Raw genomic sequence first — 13515 nt, 5'->3', positions numbered from 1 at the left:
CTCTGACCCACCGCCCCCCACAAACCTTCCCACTACGGTGGTGAGTATATACCCCATGGTGACCCACTGCCCCCCCAAACTTCCCCACCATGGCGGTGATTGCACTCCCCTGTGACCCACTGCCCGCCAAGCCTCCCCACCATGGCAGTGAGTGAGTGTGCCCTGCTGTGACCCACTGCCCCTCCAAACCTCCTCACTGCCCCTCAACCTCCACACCACAACGGTGAGTGAGTGCACCCTGCCGTGACCCACTGCACACCAGCCCTCTAGCGTACCCCCAAACGTCCCCACTGTGCTGTGGCTATGGCCATTTACAACATGGCAGTGAGTGTGCTCCACTGCACCCCAACGCCTGACTGTACCCCACTGTGGCCCCCAAGCACCCCTTTGGGCTATGACAGTGCACGTGCATCCAGTATCCCCACATTGTGCCACAGTCATGTGAGGTCTGGGGGTGGGAGTGGCTACATGGACCAGGTTTGGGGTGTTGGGGCAGGTCTCTCTGTCTCCCCCTCTCCGCACAGTGACGCCGCTGGCTCCGGCTGTGCCGCAGGTGCTGTGTCTGATCACCGCCCCCGTCACCATGATCCTGAACAGCCAGCAGGATGCCGCCTTTGCCTTCGCCTCACTGGCTGTCGTCTTCTCCTCCTACATCACCCTGGTGGTACTCTTCGTGCCCAAGGTAGAACCCCCCATCCCCGCACCCACCTGCACGGACAGGAGTCAGGATCTCCGCATTGGGAAAGTGCTGGGCTGTTCTCTCCCTGTCTGGTTGTTGGTGCAGGGAGCACCGGGGGGCTCAGAATCTTTGGTCTGGAGTTAGCATTGTGATGTTGTCTCTGACACTGAGGGGAGGGAGATGGAGGTGTGTGCTGTGGGTATAGCATTGGGGTGTTTTCTATGACTCAGTCAGTTGAGGGGGTAACTGGAGGTGTGGGGTCTCAGTGCCAGGTGCACTACTGGCTTGTTGGTTCTTGTCTGATAGCAGAGTGGGAGTGGGTAGTTGGGTTTTCAGGATATTTTCTGGGTATAGCATTGAGGTGATTGTCTCTGACAGTCAGGGGGCAGGTGTAGTATTGGGGTATTGTATCTGCGTGTCAGCCAGGGGATATAGTTGGGAGTCAACACTTTGGGTGTAGTATTATTTCTGTCAGTTAGGGGGTAGTTGGGAGTCAGTGATCCAGGTGTAGTCTTGTCTCAAACAGTTGGTGGGGGGTAGTTGGGAGTCAGTGGTCCAGGTGTAGTCATGTCTCTGACAGTCAGCAGGGGGGAGTTGGGAGTCACTGCTCTGGGTGTAGTCTTGTCTCCGACCGTCAGCGGGGGTGGAGGGGTTGGGAGTCGGTGCTCCAGGTGTAGTCTTGTCTCTGACAGTTGGCGAGGTGGTGGTTGGGAGTCAGTGCTCTTGGTGTACTGTTGTCCCTGATAGTCACTGGGGGCACTTGTTGCAGATGCGACGTCTCATCACCAGGGGCGAGTGGCAGTCGGAGCAGCAGGACACCATGAAAACGGGCTCATCCACCAACAACAATGAGGAGGAGAAATCCCGGCTGCTGGAGAAGGAGAACAGGGAGCTGGAGAAGATCATTGCGGAGGTGAGGCAGACATGCCTCCATCCCACGTCTTTGGGGGGCAGCTGGGACCTGATGGAGTGCTCCCATACTGTGATTATGGGGTGCAGGGTATAAAGTGGGAGTGAGACAGTAGAACCCTACACTGGTGGCGTCCTCTCCTCCACCTCCCTCTGAAGCTGGGGACTTTGGGGGGTGGGAGGGAAGGGGGCTCATCACCCACTCGGGGGTGGGGGAGGCGTTACACTCATTCACTCCTTCCCCTTCTTTCTGGCAGAAGGAGGAGCGTGTCTCCGAGCTCCGCCAGCAGCTCCAGGACCGGCAACAGCTGCGCTCCCGGCGCCGCCCCTCCAACCCCTCCTCGCGGGACGGGTGTGCTGCCGACAACCACTTCACCAATGCGGCCGGGCCCATGCCCACCCTCTACCAGCCTAGCCTGCCCCTGGTGCGCTGCCTTGTCTCCGAGCAGGCTGACAAGCTGGGCCGCAGCAACTGCGACGGAAGCCGCGTCCACCTGCTCTACAAGTGACCACCGTGGGGGCGGGGCCTGAGAAGAGGGTGGGGCCCGGGAAGGGGTGGAGTGGAGCTAAATAAGGTCTCTTTTTCCCCCCAATCACATCTCTTAGCTTTGTAAAATCTCTCTGTATCCATCCATCTTCCCTTCTCCCATCCAAGCTCTGAGTGCCAATTGACATCCAGGTGCAGAGTAAAATGTGCACCTTGCCTGATCTATCCTGAGTGTCTCTAGCTGGAGCAGTGTCAGGCGGGAGGGGGCAGCTGCTTGTAACCAAGGTGATGTGGGGAGGGCAGAGTGAATCGAGAAGGGAAAGTTACCCCTTGAGCATGCCAGCCAGGCGTGCAGTCTCACTGTAGCACAGAGTCAGACCTGGTGGCCCCCAAGGTACAGTCATGCACAGACGGATCTAGTTACTGGGACATACAATCAAGGTGTAGTGCAAAACTGGATTTAGTTATTCATATATACAGTATTATTGTAGCCTAGAACCAGGTTTGGGTACATGTAAGTACAATCAGACTGTAACACACAGCCAGATCTGGTGACTTGGATGTACGATCAAACTGTTGTGCACAGGTGAGTCTGATTACTGTAATGTACTGTCAGACTGTAGTGTAAAACTAGGTCTGGTTTACTTGTAAGTACAGTCAGACTGTAGTGCACAGCTGGGTCTGGTACAGTTGGACTGTAGTACAACACCAGACCCGGTTACTTGTATGTTTAAACTAGTGAACAGCTGGGGCTGGTTCTGTGTGAGCGCAGTCTGACTGTAGCACACAACCAGATCTGGTTGCTTGTATGTACAATCAGACTGTAGCACACAACTGGGTCTGGTTACTTGTCTGTACTATCAAAATGTAATGCACAGTCGGGTCTGGTTACTGTAATGTACTGTCAGACTGTAGTGTACAACCGGGTCTGGTTTCTCAGTTGCACTTTAGTGAACAACTGGATCTGGTTACTATTGGGTGCAGTTGTGTTGTTTATGTGCAAAATCCATCTGTTTCCTTTTGCGTACATTGGGCCTGGAGGTCACAGCCGCTCCTGGAGGCCCCGCAGTCAGATCACAGTGTAACACCAGTTCTAGCAACTCCCAGATACAGTAGGAGCATCATGCATAGAACGAGCTAGTGACTTTCATGTACTGACAGCCTGTATAGCACAATCAGCAGTGGATGTTGTCATCTGGCGGCGTACCGGCTGTAGGGGATGACCAGCCCTGGTTACCCATAAGAAGGGCCATGCAGACCTGGATATCTTGTGCACAGGGTCAGGTCAGGTTACTCTGGCTACACCCAACTGACTGGAAGTGGGGATACAGCTGCCTGAGGCAGGGTCACACTCTCCCAAAGATGGACGGGGCTTTCGCAGGGGGATGGGATTAACCTTATCTGAGCCCTGCTCTGACCAGGTGGGTCTGGGTGGAGAGCCCCGCTGGGGGCCAGTCTGCAATCTGACTGTAGCGTACAGCCATTTCCCCAGTCACAGCCGCCCCTGAGGGTCTCTTCCTGCCTGAATAGACGCGGCCTCAGCCATGTGATTTCACCGGGGGCGGTGGGGGATGGGGAGTGCTCCAGCTGGCTACAATGGACCCTGGAGGCCCAGAGCCGAGAGTCTGGACCCAGGGTGGTCCCCATGGCTCTCCTGACAGCTCCTGTCTGAGCTGGGCCCAGAGCTGCTGGAATGGGGGCCGGGGGAGGTTCCCTGGCTAGAACCCATCAGTGTTCAGATTGCCCCCATCTGAGTCCCAGGGACAGGCACCATGAGAATGGCAGGAGAGAGCAGCCCCACACGGGGAGTGAGTGTACCAGGGAGCACTGGTGTTTGTAAGACACAGCACCGGGCAGCTGCTCTGCGGGGGCAGCATAATGTGAGAACATGCAGCACACACAGCACAACACATGCATGGGTCACAACATGCAGGACAGCACAGTGTGTGCACAGCCCCATGTGAGCACACGCAGCACCGCACGGACCCACAGCACAGTGTGAGCACAACGCAGCATGCAGAACAGAGCCCCACACGTGCACACACAGCGTACACACACACACACACACACAGCAGCACCTGGTACCCACATCCACATGCCACTCGGAGTTCAGTGTATGCAATGCATGGACAGCACCACATGTGCACACAGGGCACAATGTGCGCATACAGCAGAACACGCACCCACACACCTGCGTGTGCAAACAGGCTGAGCTCAGCGGGCCTGCTGCAGGGGCAGGGCTGGGCAGGATGGGCTGTCCTATCCCTAGGTCTCTCCCTGCAGTTTTTGGGAGGGGGTCCCCCCCGGCCAGGGCCCAGGTGGGCACATGGGGGAGGGTTGCCCCAAGACGCAGTCAGGCCAGGGCCTCCCCAGCCTTGTCTGACACTGTTGTGTGACTGGGATGGGGGGAGCTGCTGGGAGGGGAAGGAGGGTCCCCAGAGCATGGGCCGGTGGGGGTCTCTGGCCTGCCATGTGCTGGAGGATCAGACTCAATGAGCATGGCGGTTCATTCAGGCCTTAAAGTCTATGAGAGAGCGAGCCCCACCCAGCCCCAGAGACATCCTATACCTGTCCCCCCCAGTTCCCTGGAGGCAGACTGCTCCCAACAACAGTGACCTTCCCAGCCCATGAGACAGTCCTGTGCTCAGGGTATGGGGGCTGGCTGAGCAACTGCCAGCACCAGGGAAAGAACCCAGGACTCCTGGTCCCCAACCCCCCCCCCCAACCCACTGGGACCCCTGATTGCCCCAGGGGACATTCCACTCCCCCCACACCCCAACACAGCCCTCCAGGGCTCCAAGCTGCCAGGAATCTGCCCAGCCTGGGACTTCTCAGCCCTGGCTGCAATGCTCTGCCCATGAGGAAGTAGAGCTCCAGGGTGCGCTTAGAGTGAATGCAGGACTCCTGGGTCCTGGCTCTGGGAGGGCCATGGGGTCTAGTGGTTAGAGCATGGGGGGTCTGGGAGCCAGGACTCCTGGCTGGGTGCAGACTGGCACTCCAGTGGCTGGGCCCCTCCTCTTCCAGCGGAGGCCAGTTGGTGACCGGACAGGTGAGGGTGGAGGAGTGTGCAGGCCCCAGCACCCAGGAAACATCTGCAAGCGGGAAACCTTGTAGTGCTGGGCCCCTGGGGCAAAGGAGAGAAAGTGCCATTAACCCTCCCTGCACTAGGAGCGGAGGTGGGGGAGGAAATTGAGCACAAGCTGTTCCCAGCACACAGCCCCCAGGCACCTGCTCTAACCACTAGGCCCCAGTCCCCTCCCAGAGCCAGGCTAGAACCTAGGAGTCCTGCTTCCCAGCCCCCACCTCCCCTCGCCCCACGTAGGGTCAAGTCTTGAGCCCTTTTTGGCTTTCCCCTGTTGCTGCCACAGACCCTTCAGAGCCTTCACCCATGAAAAATAAAATCATTTAATGAAGGGGGGAGGGGAGAAACAGGGGGAAGCTGGTGTTGGGGGGAGGGGTCCCTCATTGATTTCTTTTAGCAGCAAATCAGGGCCTTTGACCCCCCTCGATGGACTCGATCTAGGGCACAGTTTCCTGGGGGCTCAAAGCTTCTGCCCCCCCCCAGCCACAGCCCCAAAACCTGGGGGAGAGGGTAGGAAGTCTGGAGGTGTCAGCTGAAAGAAGCAGTAGGGGGTGCCCCTGTGACAGTATCCGCTTGTGGCCCAGCCTCCACCTCCTAGCTGGGAGTTCAGGGCTCACGGGGGGCTAGGCCCCATGTCAGTTCCTGGGTGGGTTCAGTGTTGGGGGGCCCAGGCCCCTCCATCTCTTCCTTCTGATACCATGCAATGGAGGCTCCATCTCTCCAGCCAGCCCCGCAGCCCTGTCCCTGGGGATCTGTGCAGGCAGCCCTCTGTCACTGGGCAGAGGTGGCGGCACAGCGGTGCCATTGGGCCAAGGCACCTGCCAGGTGGTGTTGCCCAGCCCCACACCTGGCCCCAGCCCGTGGGTCGTCGGCAGCAGGAAGAAGATGTAGACAGCGGAAATCACCAGCCCCACGGTGACGGTTACAGCCACAGCCACAGCCACAGCAAAGGGCCAGCTGGAGCAGCCCATCCCCCGCAGCCCCAGGCCCACGCCTACGCCCCGCGGTGCCGGCCGCCCCACGTCCACACTCAGGCTGACCGTGCTGAGGGCAGGGCCTGGCTTGGGTAGCGCCAGCCCCCGGCCCTTCCGGTTCCCCCAGCCCGGCACATACAGCAGCCCGCGGCGCCGGCTGAAGCGCACGGAGCTGCAGGGGGCGGCGGGCGCCAGGGGCAGCCGGTCCAGCAGGTCCCGGCAGGTGGGCAGGCCAGGCAGGCCCTTGCGGGTGGGGAGGCAGGTCAGCTCCCGGCACACGGGGCAGCTGATGGCGTTGACCTGCTCCGAGGAGACGTTGATACGCGCCAGGCACTCGAGGCAGAAGGTGTGGCCGCAGCCCAGCACCTTGGGCACCTTGAACAACCGGTCGTAGGGCGAGAAGCAGATCACGCAGTCCATGGAGGCCTCGTCTTCATCCTCCTCCTCCTCAGGACCCCAGGGGCCCCCCTCTGCCAGCTCAGCGCCCCGGGGCCTCCCCTGCCCTACTTCCCCTGGTGCTGCCATGCCAAGGTTTGATTCCCCTGGCCAGTAAGGGCAGAGGTACAGCGAGTGAGGTCCCTCAGGCCAAGGTGGTGCCAGCCAGCAGACACAGTCCGGCCTGGCCCCTGTTGACGTCTCTGGGGAGGGAAGAGAGAAAGGACAATATTTACCCAGTGGAGATAACGCGCCCCATGGCCTGGCCAAGTTGGTCGCCGCCCCCCCACACGCCCAATTCCTCAGGGGTAGACTATCGACCGCTCCCCGGCTAATCTGGAGTCACCCCGATACGGCTCCACCTGGGGCTCGGGCACAGCACAGAGCTGCCAGACACTCCCAGCTGGCGGGGGGGAGGGGGGGAAGGAAAAGGGAGGCATCCAGGGGACGCACACCCCAAAGCACATCACTGCCAGCCCCCCAGCCTTGCCAGTGCCCTCACTTCCAAGACACAGCCCCTGCTAGCCCAGGCCTGGGCTCCCCCAAACAGCTCTGCTGGTGCCCCTCAGTCCCCTCTATCCTCCCCCAGGCTCCCCCAAGCCTTGCCGTTGCCCCTCACTCCTGACCCACACCCCCATGCTAACCCAGGCCTGGGCTCCCCCCCAGCCCTGCTGGTGCCCCTCAATCTTGCCCCCACTGCTATTCCAGCCCTGGGCTCCCCCAAACAGCTCTGCCAGTGCCCCTCAAACCCCCCCACCCATTCTACCCCTGCACTCCCCCCAGCCCTGCTAGTGCCCCTCACTCCCAACCCACAGCCCCCTGCTACCCCAGGCTTGGGTTCCTCCCAGATCAGGCAGTGCCCCTTTCCTCTTCCGCCCCCCACTATCCTACCCCTGGGCTCCACCCAGCCCTGCCAGTGCCCCTCACTCTGCCGGTGCCCCCCCAATCCTGAGCCCCAGCCCATGGAAGCTTAGCTCTGGGCTCAGTCCCAATAGTCAGGCTCACCTGATCCAGGCTTGGGTGCAGCCGGGATGTTACTGCAGCAGGTGTACTGGGGTTGCTCCTCCTGGTGCTGCTGGCCCCAGCAGCTCCCAGGTTCTGGAATCTGCCCCCTGCAGGGAGCATTTCCCCTAGTGGTGCCCGCCCTGCCGCCCCAGCCCGCCCAGTTCTTGTGGGGCTGGGTGCGGCCAGGGTGAGGAGCCGGTGCCACCGCATTCCCTTCCTGTGGCTACTGGCCAGGAATGTGACCAGCAGCTGGCTCTGCCAGGGTTAACCCTTCACCCCCCAGCCAGAGAGCCCCCCTGCTCAGCCCCCAACCCCACTCCCTGCAACAGAGGGCCTCCTGCTGAGTTCCCCACTACTCCCTGCAGCAAAGCACTCCCTCCCCTACAACACAGCACCCCTGCTGAGCACCCCCACCCCAGTTCACTACAGCCCATTGCCCCCTGCCGCTCCCCACCCCACTTCATAGAGACCAGCACCACCTGCTGAACCCCTGCCCTGCTCCCTGAAGAACAGCACCCCTGGACTGCTCCCTTCACTTCAGTGCCGTGCCATGCCCCCTAATGTATCCTGCCCCCACAGAACAGCACCCCCTTGTGCCATACTGGGGGCTTAGGCCCAGCCCTAGAAAGTGAATCCAACACATGGAGTGTTCCAGTCTAAACCCAACTCTTTGGGCAGCACAGCAGAGAAAGCCATAGGCCCCACACATGAGCTGAGAGGGCATCTGCTACGCCCCAGGCTAGCTCCTTCAGTAGGGGTCTGGGCAGAGAGATGTGTACAGCGGGAAAAGGAGGGGTGTGCATGCGGCTGGTACTCTCCCAGCCATACCCCAGAGCATAGCTGTGCTGTGCAACAGGCCTGCTCTGGGCCCAGACCCAAGCTGTTACGCCTGGACAAAAAGCAAGTGCTAAGTAGCAGGGTCTAGATACCATGGGGCTGGAGAGGTTGGCTGGGGAAGCTGGCAGTGCAGGGGAGGGCAGACACTCAGACCCTATGGGGGGGATGAGCAGGCAGGCATCCATGGGGTCAGATCTACTGCCCACACCCTGTAATGAGTTTGAGGCTCCCTACTCTGCTCCAACAGGCCTAGATCCTGCACCAAGGCCCAGCCCAGCAAACCTGCTCTGAATCCTGCACCTTGTGCCAGCCAGCTCTGGCGAGCTCAGAACTGGGGCCTCTGGTCCAGCCCACCTGGTCTAACCAGCCCAGCCAGCTTTGCCTTGGGGAACTGGCTTCCTCTGTCACACAAAACAACCCTCTCCCCGACCATTCCCTGTGGCCTAGGGCCAATTAGCCCTTCCCCACCCCAATCACCATGGGCCACCTCCCTGCTCTGTGACCACATGCTCTGGGCCCCTGGGAACAGAGATCAGCATCCAGCCTCGACCAAAGGACAGCCAGGGGAGTTTTGCTGGATCCATGCAGGAAGCGGAGAGCTAGGGCTGCCCCTGTTGTAGATGGAGGTGACTCAGTTTCAAGAGGGGGCCCTGCTCTTCCTCCATCCCCAAGAAAAGCTGCTGGAGCATGAGCAGGGCAAGCCCCTGCAGCAGCTCTCAGCCCATCCATCCCTTGTGGGCCCCCAGGGGCAACTGCTATTAGGGGATACATGGGGCAGAGCCAGGCCTGCAAGCAGCTGTCCCCACCCCCAAGATGGAGCAGGCTCTACTGCCCTGCCTCACTATGATCCCTGCAGTGCTCTCTGGGCTCAGGCAGTGGTGAGCAGGCCCCCCTCTCACATCCATCCCACAGCTGGAGCCAGCTGCGGCCCACCGCCAACCCCAAGCCCACTCTGGGGAAACCCACTGCCATCCACACCTCTCCAGGCAAGCGAGGCCATCTGCCCCCCACAACCCTGTCCCCAGCAAGGGCAAAAGAGCAGTCCGCAGGAGAGGGTGGGAGAAGGTCATGGAAGGGCAGCATCAAGCAGGGCTCACTCCCTCCTCCTGCAGGTGGGGGCCAGCAGCTCAGAGAGAACACACAGGGGGGCAAGTGGAATCACAGAGTTTATTGGGGCAGTTTCCACAGCTTTAACGGTTCGACTTGGCCACACGCTCCAGCTCATCCTTCTTCTTGATAGCGTAGGAGTTGGAGGAGCCCTGGGAGGGGGAAAAATGGTGAGATTCCCCTCCATGGTGGAGCCACCCCCACAGCCTAAGACCCAGCTCAGCACCCGCTAGGGTACATGGGCACCCCCCAGTGGTGACAGCACTGCACTGCAGAGGGACAATTGTAGGGCAGGGAGCTGCCAGCAGGGCTCAAAGGGTCATACTAATTGCCTGGGGCAGGTGAGGAAAGGGGGCCATTGGAGACCCTGGGGCAGGAGCAGTCCTGCAGCCCTTCACTGCTAGGGACACACATGGACTCAAAGCCAGGGGGGCAGCTGGAGAAATCTCCCCTCCTTCGGGTGTAGTTATCCACACAGCCCCCAGGAGGCACAGTCACCCCCCCGGCGGTGACCCAGGCTAGCAACGCACCAGAGAGGAAGCAGCTACATGGTACAGAAGCCCTTTGACACCAGTCTGTGTCAACACGAGTGGCTGCACTGGTGGGACCGTCCCTGTGCACAGCCAGCCCCTAAGCGACAAAGGGCTGAGCAGGCCACGGGAAGCAGGGGCTGAGCTGAGCCAGGCCTCAGACTCCAAACAGCACGAATCTGGGCAGGGTGCTGTCTGGGAGCCCAGCGCTTGGCCACCTGCTCAGAGCAGAGGATGAGGGCATCTCCCAGCGCAATGGGACAAGCCTGGCCCCAGTTCTCACCTTGGCAGCGTTGATGAGTTCATCGGCCAGGCACTCAGCAATGGTCTTGATGTTGCGGAAGGCGGCCTCGCGGGCCCCAGTGCACAGCAGCCAGATAGCCTGGGGGGGGAGGGGGAGGGGCAGAAAGGGGTTACCAGGTGCCCAGAGCCAGTGGGCACAGTGCCCAGCCCATACACACTGTGGAGTGGGCACCAGGCACAGCCACATGGGGAGGGGAGTGACGCTCAGGAACGGAGGAGCACACTGTGCGCACATGCATGGCCAGGGAGGGGTGTACCTGGTTGACGCGGCGCAGCGGGGACACATCCACGGCCTGTCTTCGGACAGTGCCGGCACGGCCAATGCGGGTTGAGTCCTCCCTGGGCCCGCTGTTGATGATGGCATTGACCAGGACCTGCAGGGGGTTCTGCACAAAGAGTTGCATGGACAGGTCAGCTAGGACAGAGCCCCACCCCCAAACCCTCCCTCCCACACCCCTGCCTGGCCAGGACAGCCAGCACCCCGACCCTGGACCACCCAGCAGCCCACCTCCCCGGTGAGCAGGTGGATGATCTCGAAGGCGTGCTTGACGATGCGCACAGTCATGAGCTTCTTGCCGTTGTTGCGGCCGTGCATCATCATGGAGTTGGTGAGGCGCTCCACAATGGGGCACTGGGCCTTGCGGAAGCGCTTGGCTGCGTAGCGCCCGGCGCTGTGGGGCAGGTACTTGGCGTACTTCTCCTTCACCGCAATGTAGTCCTGGGCCGGGGAGAGAGACTGGTTCATGGGCAGTCGGGGAGGGACACACACACACACACACCCATGCTGACAGGGACAGCCACAGTCTGAGAGCAATGGGGTGCCAGACACAGGCATCCTACTTCACTTATTATAAGGGTGCACAGAAGGCGTGAGCTGTGAGGAGAGGTGAGGGACCTAGATACCCCCCCACCCCTCCCCCTGACAGGGTACAGATAGGGTGTGAGCTGTTCACTCCCTGCAGCCCCTCCCGCTGCGCACAGAGGCCATGAGTTATAGGGGGACCCAGGCATCCTGCCTTACTCCCTGCAGCACTTCCTACTGCATATAGAGAGCGTGAGGTGTGTGTGTGGGGAACCCAGGCACCACTCGGGCTCCCCAAACCTGAAGAGAGATGTCATTGATCTGAACATCGTCCGTGCTCCATTTCCCAAAGAGCTTGATGTCGGGAGTCTCCGCCACAGCGGGCACAGTCTCCCACTCGGTCATTCTGGGGAGGGAAAAACAGAGGGTCAGGCAATGCAGCACCCACATGTCCCACACTGAACCCCCCCCACATATGGGGCACCCCAATGCCATGGCCCATCCCTATAGGGCAGACCCCCCCAAACTCCACAGACCCCTGGCAGAGCAACCCCCTGGACCTCATCAGCAGCCCCCCTCAATGTCCCCACATTGGTGTGCAATCCCCACTGACACCCATGGGACAGCCCCCTCCCCAAGTCAAGGAATATCAGGGTTGGAAGGGACCTCAGGAGGTCATCTAGTCCAACCCCCTGCTCAAAGCAGGACCAATCCCCAACTAAATCATCCCAGCCAGGGCTTTGTCAAGCCTGACCTTAAAAACCTCTAAGGATGGAGGTTCCACCATCTCCCTAGGTAACGCATTCCAGTGTTTCACCACCCTCCTGAAAAAAGTGTTTCCTAATATCCAACCTAAACCTCCCCCACTGCAACTTGAGACCATTGTTCCTCGTTCTGTCATCTGCCACCATTGAGAACACTCTAGATCCATCCTGTTTGGAACCCCCTTTCAGGTAGTTGAAAGCAGCTATCAAATCCCCCCTCATTCTTCTCTTCTGCAGGCTAAACAATCCCCCTTCCCTCAGCTTCTTCTCATAAATCATGTGCTCATAAGTCATGTGTTCCAGTCCCCTAATCATTTTTGTTGCCCTCCCCTGGACTCTCTCCAATTTGTTCACATCCTTCTTGTAGTGTGGGGCCCAAAGCTGGACACAGTACTCCAGATGAGGCCTCACCAATGCCAAACAGAGGGGAACGATCAAGTCCCTTGATCTGCTGGCAACGCCCCTACATATACAGCCCCCCTGTGGTGGGGGACTGCGCAAAATGACTCCCAAGGAGGAATCTCTAGGATAGCTGCTGTGGGGAGCGCACTGCTCGGGGTGCACAGAGCCTGTGCGGCGCAACAACCACCTGCTGCCTCTGGCTGCTGCCACCTGGGGCGCGTCACTGCGGTGCCCACTCGGCTCACTGCGCCCGTCGGGGGAGAACAGGCGGTGTCTGCACGGCAGGAATGGGACCCGGCACGCGTGGGGAATCAAGCCCCATGGGGAGGAGGCTACACCTGGGAACATCTCCTGTGGTTCCGGTCCTCCCGCCCCCAAGCGCGGTCCCGAGGTTCCAACGTCCCTGCATGGCTCCACGCGCCGCCTTGGGATTCCATCACCCCACGCGCGTGGCCCTCCCGCCCCTAGGGTTCCACCCGCCCCTTCGCCCCACGCGCGGCGGCACCGCCGGGGATCCATCCCCCCTCCCGTCGCCCCCCGCACGGCCCCAGGATTCCATCCGCCGCGTCACCCCACACGCGGGGCCCCAGCCCCACTCGGCTTCCTATCCCTTCCCCCCGCACTCACATGGCGGCAGCTCCAGCAGCGTCCAGCCCAGGAAAAAGAACTCTCCACGGGGTCTCCCAGGCTCTTAAGAGCGAGAGGGCCCCAGAAGAGCTTCCGGTGGGGAACTACGCATGCGCCATTCTGCGTACAGAGGCAGCACGCAGGTGCGACGAGGCGTCCCGAAGCCTCGCTTCCGCCCAGGTCTTTGCCCGCAAATCTGTTGCGTGCGTGCCTAAGCATGCTCCCATTTCTACGCCCGGAAAGGTCTACATGTACGACCCCTCTCTGACGCATGCGTGCGCCGCTCACCCTTTCGTTTCAAAAATAGCCGCTCTAGCGAGCGCATGCGTAGTATGTCTTATGTACCTCCACCACTTCTGTCGAGCGTGGTAGCGAGGAACCACAAAGCCCAGAGCCGTCCGATTTGCCAGGTTGCCCTGCTATCGGGCTTGTGCACTGGCAGCTGCGAAGCGAACAACGCCATGTCTACTGAGGGCACAACTGCCCTATGTACCCTCTCCGCGGGCATTAGTGGGAAAGCAGCTGCAGGGTTCGTTCCTGAGCTCAGGCTTTTTCCTCCCCCGGAGACTGAG

General features: G+C 60.5%; 3 protein-coding genes across 3 annotated transcripts in view; 1 reads left to right on the top strand and 2 right to left on the bottom strand.

The window, feature by feature from the left end:
- GABBR1 (gamma-aminobutyric acid type B receptor subunit 1) overlaps positions 1-3049 on the top strand; it is a 64235-nt gene extending 61186 nt beyond the window's left edge. Inside the window, exons 22-24 of the mRNA XM_084647154.1 lie at positions 554-682; positions 1449-1592; positions 1846-3049. Coding sequence (XP_084503280.1) covers positions 554-682; positions 1449-1592; positions 1846-2097 — 525 coding nt within the window. The 3' untranslated portion in view covers positions 2098-3049. The remainder of the gene's footprint in view (positions 1-553; positions 683-1448; positions 1593-1845) is intronic.
- A 2743-nt stretch (positions 3050-5792) lies between these two features.
- Positions 5793-6656, bottom strand: LOC311531306 (RING finger protein 225-like; the record flags this gene model as incomplete). Its single annotated transcript, XM_084648551.1, has 1 exon — positions 5793-6656. One exon carries the CDS (start codon positions 6654-6656, stop codon positions 5793-5795), a length of 864 nt encoding a protein of 287 aa, XP_084504677.1.
- Positions 6657-9556: 2900 nt separating this feature from the next.
- RPS5 (ribosomal protein S5) lies at positions 9557-13100 on the bottom strand. Its single transcript, XM_084646995.1, has 6 exons — positions 12944-13100; positions 11451-11556; positions 10857-11066; positions 10606-10734; positions 10329-10427; positions 9557-9667 (listed from the first exon to the last, which is right to left on the bottom strand). Exons 2-6 carry the CDS (start codon positions 11553-11555, stop codon positions 9599-9601), a joined length of 612 nt encoding a protein of 203 aa, XP_084503121.1. The 5' UTR covers position 11556; positions 12944-13100; the 3' UTR covers positions 9557-9598.
- Positions 13101-13515: the final 415 nt, after the last annotated feature.

Source organism: Lepidochelys olivacea (assembly GCF_965140295.1).
Source record: "Lepidochelys olivacea isolate rLepOli2 genome assembly, chromosome: 14".
Lineage (NCBI taxonomy): Eukaryota > Metazoa > Chordata > Testudines > Cheloniidae > Lepidochelys > Lepidochelys olivacea.
This window is presented reverse-complemented; position numbering and strand designations above follow the sequence as displayed.